General features: G+C 33.8%; 2 protein-coding genes across 3 annotated transcripts; both read right to left on the minus strand.

Moving 5' to 3' along the window:
* Positions 1-715: 715 nt before the first annotated feature.
* Positions 716-2,102, minus strand: LOC139867346 (NDR1/HIN1-like protein 6). Its single transcript, XM_071855716.1, has 2 exons — positions 1,178-2,102; positions 716-785 (listed from the first exon to the last, which is right to left on the minus strand). Exon 1 carries the CDS (start codon positions 1,941-1,943, stop codon positions 1,194-1,196), a length of 750 nt encoding a protein of 249 aa, XP_071711817.1. The 5' UTR covers positions 1,944-2,102; the 3' UTR covers positions 716-785; positions 1,178-1,193.
* A 3,121-nt stretch (positions 2,103-5,223) lies between these two features.
* LOC139867294 (protein ROOT HAIR DEFECTIVE 3) lies at positions 5,224-10,785 on the minus strand. Of its 2 annotated transcripts, XM_071855645.1 has the most exons (22): positions 10,646-10,785; positions 9,863-10,012; positions 9,662-9,728; positions 9,485-9,587; positions 9,267-9,337; positions 9,124-9,187; positions 8,984-9,049; positions 8,847-8,894; positions 8,709-8,771; positions 8,558-8,614; positions 8,193-8,420; positions 8,024-8,115; positions 7,857-7,935; positions 7,609-7,774; positions 7,407-7,531; positions 7,067-7,329; positions 6,891-6,987; positions 6,619-6,768; positions 6,420-6,524; positions 6,236-6,330; positions 6,055-6,151; positions 5,224-5,872 (listed from the first exon to the last, which is right to left on the minus strand). In XM_071855645.1, the coding sequence occupies exons 1-22, from the start codon at positions 10,647-10,649 to the stop codon at positions 5,630-5,632; spliced, it is 2,433 nt and encodes an 810-aa protein (XP_071711746.1). In that variant the 5' UTR covers positions 10,650-10,785; the 3' UTR covers positions 5,224-5,629. The 2 variants fall into 2 exon arrangements, with proteins under 2 accessions (XP_071711746.1, XP_071711747.1); XM_071855646.1 differs by lacking the exon at positions 8,847-8,894.

Raw genomic sequence — 10,785 nt, forward strand, 5'->3', positions numbered from 1 at the left:
ATTAACTTTGTAATATATATGTATATATTTAAAAAATAATAATAATATAGAGTCTACTCTGTATTATATGGAGTATAAAAGAAATAAATTAATCAGTAAATATTTATCAATGTTTTAAAATCTTCATGGAGCTATTCAACTCTCATAATTCTTTTTTCTCTCTCCTCTTTCTTCTTTTCACCCTCCGTTCTCTCTTTTATATTTCATCATAATTTGGTAATGATTATGCTAATTTTAGAAAATTTGGGTAGATTAAGTAAAAAATTTGGGTAGATTTAGACTTTTTTTTTCTGGTATCGTTTGGTGGTGTGGCAACGAGTCAACGAACAAATGTAACATGTGTTTTAGTATATAGTACTACGTATACAACTAATTTGATGGTTGACAAATAACTACGAGGGGACAAATATAATACTTCCATTCAAATGAATGATTAACTTTTTTATAATGAAATATACCAAATCAGCATCTTTGCGTTTGATACTCATATTTTTTGATGAGAGTTGAGGGAGGACGTTTCATTGGTATGCATTTTGCAACATGTCACATAGTTGGGGCCATTATTAGCACAACCACACGACGTCGTTTCTTCCACCGACAATGACCTAGTTGTTGCAAAACATGTGTATCGGCAGAGACATGTTAGCCATGTGTTGACTTTGTCAACCCATCCAGCAGTCCCCGGTAGCCCACTGGAGCCTGGCGAAACACCATCACCCATTTTCCCACAGCATGTCAGGCCCGAGATTCGAACCTGCATTGTTATTGTTGCAATCTTCGCATGCCTGGAACCAAGGGATCATTTGAGCCCGGTAAGAATGGTTTTTGATCCAATTATTTGAAAAATTCTCACCTGGTGGAAATCGAACCCTCACTAGTTTGACTACTTCCTTCAATGCCCACACGAAGAATAGCATCAGATTAATTAAATTTATTTCTCTTAATTCTCAATTCTCAATTAAATAATAATACCATTATATTAGTTTATACCGAGTAAATAAACTACGTATAAAATCATCATATTCAATTTTCGAATTAAACCATATACATCGTATTTAAAAAATCAAACTTATAACGTGTTCTATCATCATTACAATATAATAAACACAATAATTTGCAACAAAAATATAGTTTGTAATCAAAAAGAAAAAAAAAATCAAAATCCACTTAATCACACCTTTAATTCGTCATAATCAGATCGTCCATTTCCAGATCTTAATTCGTAGATCCACTTTACATTTCGCATCAGACACCGTTGCCGCCGTTGCTGTTTTTCCGGTCGGTACTGCAGCCTTAATTCCGTCACACGTAACTCTGATCGGCAGTTTCTTCGCCTTAATACTTCCAATTTTGACTTTGACTTTCGTATCAAGTTGAATTCTCAATTGTAAACTCTTTTTGCTCTTCAGATCTGATTTCAATTGACTGTTATCATCAACACTAACTCCGTTAACAGACGTAACTGTTCGTAACATCGTCGTATTCTTCTTCGGCATAGTAAACGCCGCTATCGTTCCGTCACCGACGTTAACGTCATCCGATTTAAAACTAACGGTAACTGGATCGTAATCGAACGTAATCTTCTTGTTAGGGTTTCTTGCACTTCCGGTGAAATTGAAATTCGTCGTTAGTTTATTCGATGACGTCAGATTAAATTGAGTGACGTGTAGAGACGCGACCGCGAACGTCGGTCGATGCGGACGGTAGAGAACGTACACAACGCCGCTGGCCACGGCGATGAGCAGTAGCAGGATAATGATAATGCATGTGAGCCAGAGACATAATGAACAGCAGCAGCTACGGCGGCTCCGGCGAGGTTGTGGACGGTAGACTGGACGATTGTGGTTGTAGAGCTGTGCTTTGCTGGCCGGAAACGAAGGATTTCCGGCGGAGGGAGTGGGACCGGCGGAGGGTTTTGAAGCAGGATAGACTTTTTCAGCCATTGATAGAAATTATTTTGATGATATTGTGTGTGTGTGTGTGTGTTTGTGTGTGTATTTATTTAATTTGTCAATGAAAGAAGCTGTTAGATGAGATTTCGCTGTGAATATATGCGAAATTTGTAGGTGACGGTGGTATTTGAAAGTGAAGATGGAGATAGAGATAGAAAGTATGTATCTATAGGTGGTGCAAGGCTGTTTTCGGAGTTGGAGGGAATATACATCAAATTCGCTTTCCATCATTTTACATTACTTGATTAATAAATTAATACGGCGTAGTAATAATTAATTAATAAATAATAAATTAATATCATAAAACAATTTATTCCCTCATTAGCACTCAGAATTTATTTCATCTTTCTAAGTCATAAGTTGCGTAAAATATTTATAAACGCTAACAATTGATGTATAGACCGACGATATGAATGAAATACGTAAAAAACTATAATACATATCGCCGTCGTAATTCTATTATCTCAAACAAAAAATGTCTAATTTAAGAAACATCGTTACTCCACTATATATTTTTGTAGTTTCTTAATTAATTTTGACTTTTTAAGAGTGTTAATGTGTTTATGACTCATTAACAATGATCTTGATGTTACTAGTAAAAGAAAATTTGATCAATAATAGAAGCCATTTATTTTTAATGGCGATTTTTTTGTATCAGTAGATCATTTATTTCAACGATCGCGAAAATTCGAATTCGATCGATTGTTTTAAAGAAAATCATGTCATCCATAAAGATCAAACTCATGATCTCTCTCTATCCCATGACTCAAAGGACATGAGGAAAACCGTTGAGCCAGAGAGGTGGTTGATATTTTCAAATATGCGTTTGATAAATTCACTTAAATTTACTAAATTATTCTTAATAATGTGTTATACTGAGTCTAAAAATTTTTATTTCAGATTATTGGAAGGTATTATTGAAAAGTAACAAGTATGTGTGAATCTATCAAAATCATGAATTAAAATATCACCTCTCAAAATAATAGATAATGATCCATTCAATTAGATCAATACGCAATATATATCTAATATAGATATGTCATTTATCACCCATTTTTTAATAATATATTACTTCTTCCATCTCATTCCAATAGTCCAGGGAGTATATATTAACATACAGTGTTTCTACTCTTCCTATTAAACACTATTCATGATTTTTTAATTTTTATTTTTTTTATCATTCACCACTTTTTGCACATTTGTTTCACCTCATTTTTTTTTAGTTTCGTTTAGGAGAAGTTTCACCTCTCTTTTTTTTTTTTTTTTTCTTTTGGTATAAATCAAATTTAGTTTCTTCACAATTGATATATACATAGCATTTAAATTATCCTTCCTTAACTATATTTGTCGTTTGGTGCTTTTTCGAAGAAGTCTATGACAACTGACAAGTTGAGTAAAACTTAAAGATACAAATAGAATATGTGCTAAACGATTTTTGCTGTTTGTCATTGTCGTTAAAAATAAAAGCTTACCGACATAAGTCGACAACGAAGTGCGGTAGCCACTTTCTTTTATTCAGTTAGTTCTGTTATCTAACAACCTGCACCTAGCTTTAGCTTCTTTTATTTATATAAAGTATATTTTTTATTTTACCTTTATTTGTTCACATGAACTACTTAAATATCCATAGTGTAATACTTGACTTATTTTGAATTAATATAGGACATCTATAAAACTAACTATTGTTGTAAATTTGTAATGGACATATAATGAAGGTCCTCATTTTTTTATTTATTATTTATTAACCTATATTCAACTTATTTTAAGAACTGATTAATCATAGAGCAACTACCCGCTTGCGAGCAGCCCAGATTCATTGCGGGCGAACCTCCGTGGCCACTAGGGATTAACTGCAGCTGCCTGAAATCGAAAACATGACCTCCACTATGGAAAAATGGACCCTCAACCATTACTAGCACCACCCCAATGGTTAAAGGACCCTCGACCATAACAAATAATAACAAACATCTTGTGCCAACATTATTGATTATGTTTGGTAAAAAAATGTCCGTCATGTATTTTAAAATCATCTCACAATGTTTTGTACAAATATCTAATATAAACTTCACCGCCGCAACGCGCATTTACCTCATTATTCTGTTATATATCAAGAAGACTACATGTTAACCTTGAGATTCAAGATATGGTGTGCGTATTTACACATATTTAGAAAATAGTTACACGATTAAAAATTGATAACATATATATGACAAAACAAAATACGGTGGATACAGCCATTTGATTCGGACGTTTTTGGTGTGTTGGATACTTCACTTTTAAATTAGTCAACAAATATTGTCTACTATTATTATATTATTTGATTTAATTAATTTAATTTAAATGTTTGAAAGATTATGATTCTTTTGTTATTGCTTATGCTTAGGTAGAGATAGAGAATTAGAGATAGAGATGTTACTTTATGCCTTTTTACTAGATATCTATCGCCTGTTTTCTACCACCTTGTTATAACTATTCGTATGCTAATTCTAAGATCATTTTAAACAGCAAAAAGCAAGACACACGATTTGTTGTTGTTGGTCAAGGGTCGTCGTCCGTAAGGTGTTGCTTATATTGAGGATTTATCATTATCGTTTTTATAAAGAGACTAGACTACGAGGCCCAACACAACCATCTTTTGGTATGGTTTTTAAAAAAGAGTGAACCAGGCAGCTTTAGAACTTGTTCCAGATTTGAAAACAATTCTCATGATTCATGTACAGATTAAATTTCTTGTGGAATGGACATAATATATCAGCTTTGGGTTAGAATGGGTCAATTTGAGTGTTTTTTTTTTTTTTTTTTTTTTTTTTTTGAAACCTCCCTATGAACGAGTACATTGGCTCCCCATAGAAGGTAAACCTCAGATAATCAAGCCCCCTGAGCGTAAGACCTGGTACCGGGTGTATTGCAAAACGCACCCTCTGGTCACACTCCCTTTTTGAACGAAATGACTTTGCCAAGATTCGAACTCGGGTGATGTGCTTCATCGAGCAACTCAGTGACCACTCGGCAAACCTCATGGTTAATTTGAGTTAATCTTAATTGGTAATATCGATTTGAGATATGTTCTAATGATAACTCGATTTGAGTTATGTTCCAATGATGTAATGGTTAAGATTAATTCGTACAAATCAGACCAATACTAAACTACAATGTCAAAGGAAACACACGGTCGAGTGTCCTTGCCAAACATACATTTTTTTTGCCATTAATACCAATAATGCAATGTTCACGTGAAGTGTTAATTTGTTACAATAATTGATAATTGAAGTTATCTAAACAAGGGTGAAACAACCCCTTAAATATAACCGCATCAAGGGTGAATAACAATACAAACACATAAATTATGTAGCCTATGGGTGTACAAAGAAAATGTTGTGCACAAAATCCAACATAAATTACAAGAACGTGGTAGCGAACATACCAAAAACACAACCTATACCCATTGTATACAACATTCGTTCAAAATTTGACATCTAAACCCCAAGTTTCACTTAATTTAGCATCTTCAGAGACCAAACAACATTATAATCAAAATCTATATGGTAAAGCCAAAATGCATGGCTACTAGTAAACTCTATATCCTCTTGGACGTCACTAGTCGGAACCCATTTCACATATGCTTTTCGAGATGATAAACAAGTTTTTGAAAAATACAAAAGTGAGTTACCAAAAGTTTAAAGGTTTTGGTTGTGTTGTGACGGGCTAGTGTATTCTGTTTCATTTTCTATAACTACCTCGGACGAAGCAGTTGATGATACACCACTGTTACTCTGAATGATCCTTGAAGCTTGTGGTGGGCCCGACGTATTTCTTTGTGCATCAGTGCTCACAGGCCGTTCCCCTTGTTCCGCTAGTTTTTTAAGAAGATTTGTGACTGTCGGAATAAACTTGGTAGATAATGAAAGAATTCCAGGAAGCTGTAACCATTAAAAAAAAAAAAAAAACAAAAAAAAACAAAAAAAAAACAAAAAAAATTAAGAAGACAGGTATAATAAAGTTGTACGGATCGGTTATGGTAAACATCCAAACACCTCGTGATTATTATTAGATGATAATTAAAAATAAAATAAAAAGATGATTTTTGAAAGGTTAAACTTACTGCGCCATTGCGGAATTCACCAGAAATGTCTAGTTGGACCCACAAAGCTTTAAGTAGCAAGTAACTCACAAAAATAAAGAGCAGCCACAAAGGATTCCTGTATAAATAAAATTCAAAATAAGACGTGGTTTCATGTAACGAAGAAATATGAAGGTGGGGGATACATATATTCAAAAAGAACCTCAAAAGAGTCATAAACTCGTTGAATCCAAGGACCACCATTGCAGCAATAGCCCATGGAGGCGGTAACCAGTTGTTATTGCGCTTATTAGCTTCCTGAAAACAATAATAATATAGTATAAACCGTCAATCAATAAGTAAAAATACATCGTTTTCACTAAAAAAAATTAAAAATAGACCCATACTTGGGAAGCGATAGCTTGAGTGATGGTATATTCAGTTTCTCTTTGAAATTGGTTCCACAGTGATTTACATTGAACAGGCGTTATGAGTGTCTTGGTAGCTGGAACCTGAATATCAACAAAGTAAACATCTTTTTAAACCGTGTGATTATGTAGGGGATAAAACATAAACATGTTTTTAAGCCATAATTACACATGGTACCTCGTCCCATGTGCTCGAGGCCAATGGGTCTGTGTTGCTCTTACTAGTGCCTTTCGGCGATTCAACTAAAGCAAGGACTAGAGTATTCGCAATCTTATCAGTGTCCTCATCCAATCGAATGGCAGCCAATACCGAAAGCAACTTTAAAGACTGAAAAATAAATGTAAATAATTGAAAACGATTGTATATCACAAGTAATTAAAACTAATAAATTCGATATCAAACATCAAAGGTCATAATGTGATATAATTTCTGAAGAAATTGACTCTTACAGAAGACCGGGCCATTTTAGTTATAGCTCGAATATCTTCCTTTCCGGTCCAGACTCGCGGCATCGAATCATTATCATGGTTGAATATCGATGTAAACCTGCGTAATTAATAGATTAATAACAATGATTCAAAATTAAATATTTATGACATATTCAATATTTGGTGGCATAAAGTACCTTTCTTTCATCCGGTACAAAACTTTGGCGGCTTCTTCTTTTGTCTTCCCTTCAACTACTACTCTTGCATAATTCTTCAATTTTGAAATCATATCTTCCTTAGCTTGATCATCCATTTCAAACCCAGAAAGTGAAAACGAGAATTCGGATACGGCTTTTTCGGTTTCGCGATGAAGAATTTTCCTTATTGCGGGCCAAGTATCGTCATTGGCTCCTTCTAGAAGAGCTTCCACAGGACCATATAAAGCTTCTTTTAACTTCGACTGCATAATAATAGATATATTGATCAATAATTGCTTGATTCAAAGCATAAAACATACAAATTAATATTTAATATTACCTCATATAGTGATGTAAGTTCAGATAGTTTGGCAGTTCTAACTTCAGCAATATGAGAATCCAAATCGTGTGAAAACTTATCACGTACTTTAATTGAGTCCCAATTAGCTTGCTTTATAATGGCATCTGTAGATAGATTCAAATACATTTTAAGTATCTAAAAAAATTTGACCAAAAAAATGACAGTTAATAGCTGGCTATACCTTCACAATGTTCATCGAATAACTTTATGAACTTGTTAGAGCATTCACGAGCAGCCATAGCGAACCCCTGTCCTCCATTCAAAGCATCACTAAGTGCTTTTTTGAAGTTATCGAATGTCCCGGATCGTATGTGTTCCAACATCGATTGGTAAGCCGGTTGAACAAGCTGAATATATAAAAAGATACCATGCAATGAGAGCATACTACACGTATATAAACGTGAATAAGCATCGACAAGAAAACATTACCTGCAACAACTTCTCTTCCAATTGCTTTCGCTTTGCAGATCTAACGCTGTCTTCAAAGTAGGTAGCCTCTTCATCATAACTAAAAACGAATCATTAAAACACATAATCATTGTATATAACATCGTAGATGCTTCCAAAACATGATGTAAATCACAAATTCACAATACCTGGATAAACATTTTGAAAGAAGTGAACTAAGCTTCTTTCCAAAGCCCGCGACAAGATGAGATTGCACAGCCTCTTCTAATTCAATCCAGTCCTGCAACACGTATTTATATAGTTCAAATGTTATAAACAGATTGTGATATGCTAATTAATTAGTACTAAAATAGGTACCTCATTTGAAACAAATGAAGAATATTTCTCGTTAGCAATTTCTTCACACCGTACGGTTGCCACCATGACTTTGTGGGCAGGCAAGTCGAGATCTTTATTCTCTTTAATAACTTTCCAAATTTGTTGTGAACTAAACGAAAAACCAGAAGCGGGAACGACTCCTCGCCTATCACCGGCTAGACCGCCAGGTGCTATAGATTGAAAAAACTTCTGCCTTAAACTAGCCACCTTTCAAGACCCGAACATAAGAAAAAAAAAGTCAAAATTGGTCACAACTCAGCCAAAATAAATCAAAGTCAAACTTGGTCAACATCCGAGTACTCCCCGAGTAGCGATTTTTGCAACCTTATGAATATGTAACATACCTGCTCTTTAAACTGTTCTTCTTTCTCTTCATAACTAGACAGGGCAACGACTTGAACCTGGTAACTCAATAAGAAAACGTGTTTAATTTTTTTGTAGAAACAACTAAAGGAAAGATAATATATGTGATATATCATATATCTAGGTTCTTACATTAAAAAATTCGCTCAACGGGGTGTTTTTGTGAGCTTCTGGCTTAGGAACTGAATCCCATATCTACAAAAAAGAACATATTATTATAAGTAGTGAAGTTGTGTTAGTTATTCAGGTGACAAAGACAGAAAAATATACTTTCTGGATATCTTCTCTTAAAACAGGCTCCAGATTTTCAAGAGGTGTCTGTAACAAATAAAAAGATACTTAATCAGGTTATGGTGTCTTCACAAAGTGTAGACATTTTGTCAAGACGTATTTTAGATAAAAGTTACCCTCGTTTTATCACGTATGACGAACATCAAAGTTGTTTTACGTGGACTAAATAACCGCAACATGACCTGAAAAACATAAACCATAAGATCAACACGCGATTTATGCAGAATTGGATGAACTACAAAACCATATACTGTACCTGGAACACGGTTTTTAAAAGAGGTTTATTTGCAGCCTGCTCACGCCCAATATCATGACACCACCTATTAAACAGAAGTTTATCAAGAAATGCAACTTATGTATACAAGAAAATCAAATATATTGAGCTATTAGTACACTTACATGTTTATAAGCACAATATCCGAAACAGCAAGAGCAAAAAGTGCACTTTGTTTCTCGAATGCAGTATCATCCTGTACAACATCAAAAAATTCTTACTAAATATGAGTTAACTACTGAGACACAAAACCAACCAAAAGCATCAGCATAATCTATTCAAGAAGATAACAATAATTATAATTATAATTATTATAATAATATTAATAATAATCTAATATAACCTCTCCTCGCTCTCTTCCATCAGTACCCTCAAGATCCATTACAATTGTGCAAGGTTCGATACCGGGGCATCGTGCTATCCAAATACCTTTAGTAGTCTGAGACCTAAAAAAGATGAAACGAGAAATGAGCAAAAATCATGCAAAGATAACAAAACAAAATAAAGAATTACAACATGCCTTCCCCTGTAAGCATCCATTTCCCTAAAGTTGGTATAAAAAAGATGATTAAGCAATGTACTCTTCCCTGCAAGAACAATATCAATTTCAGAACTTGCACAAGAAATGTTTTATGCATAAATTATTTAAGTAACAACAAATTCTTTCGCATCGTGTAGAACATGAAACGTATTTCTTTTTAATGGTGTACATAATACATACCGCTACTTTGTGGACCCATGATAGCAACAACAGCATAAGAAAGTCCACATTCTGCAAGTTTGACTTGTTTAATAAAATTATCAAGTCCAACTGCATTGAAAGTACCATCCCCTTCAATTAGGTGGGTCGAGCAACATTCAACTTCTTTGTCTGAAATAAAAGATCACTCGCATAACTACAAATGAGCACAACGTAGTACCATAAACCGCAACACCTCTACTTTAAACTTACATCATTAGATGTTCTACACTCAAATTGCATTTGCTTCAAATAATTCTAACAAAATAATTACTAGTTAACATACGTAACGGTACAAAATACAAATATTATTCCTCAAACCGAACTCAACACAGCTAAACATATTACAGATTTAGGTTTCACAGGACCTTATAGCATATATATTTTTACAAAATAGTACAAATTAACGATATTTTTTGGGTCAAATAATAAAATTAATCTTTTGCAAGATAGCAACTGAAGATAGCGCACAATACAACACTTTACAATCAACAGTTAACATTAAATTTTAGTAAAACCTAATTACGGTAATAAATAAAGTGAATCAGCAGCATTAAACCGCTAACTAAAATCAAAATTGAACTGGAATCAGCAGTAAATAAGCATCTCTGATGTTATATGCACAAAATAATATCAATCAATTAAGAAGCTCGATTGAATTAATCATTCCGACCAAGTCGTTAGGGTATTGACTTGAAAGCTAAACGATAAACTCACTACACAACTAATTTATAACTAAGCTTTTAAAACAAGTGAATTGCTTACCCATTGAAAGCAGATGAAGTTGCGAATTGATGTTAGGTTTCTTGAAATAGAAGTAATCAGTATGAGATCTCGAAAGAGGATAATGAAATTCCCCTCTTTTGTTTTGTTTAGTAGTTTGGTGTGTTCTGCAAAGTTGGACG

The sequence above is a fragment of the Rutidosis leptorrhynchoides genome, chromosome 9 (assembly GCF_046630445.1).
Source record: "Rutidosis leptorrhynchoides isolate AG116_Rl617_1_P2 chromosome 9, CSIRO_AGI_Rlap_v1, whole genome shotgun sequence".
NCBI lineage: Eukaryota > Viridiplantae > Streptophyta > Magnoliopsida > Asterales > Asteraceae > Rutidosis > Rutidosis leptorrhynchoides.

Bases quoted from the DNA above. Each gene is read 5' to 3' on its own strand.
- LOC139867346 (XM_071855716.1), bottom strand. From the start codon at position 1,943: ATGGCTGAAAAAGTCTATCCTGCTTCAAAACCCTCCGCCGGTCCCACT.
- LOC139867294 (XM_071855645.1), bottom strand. The intron at 8,895-8,983 runs GTAACTTTTATC...TATTTGTTACAG, and splicing joins TCATACGTGATAAAACGAGG to ACACCTCTTGAAAATCTGGA. The intron at 6,525-6,618 runs GTACCATGTGTA...GTTGATATTCAG, and splicing joins CCTCGAGCACATGGGACGAG to GTTCCAGCTACCAAGACACT.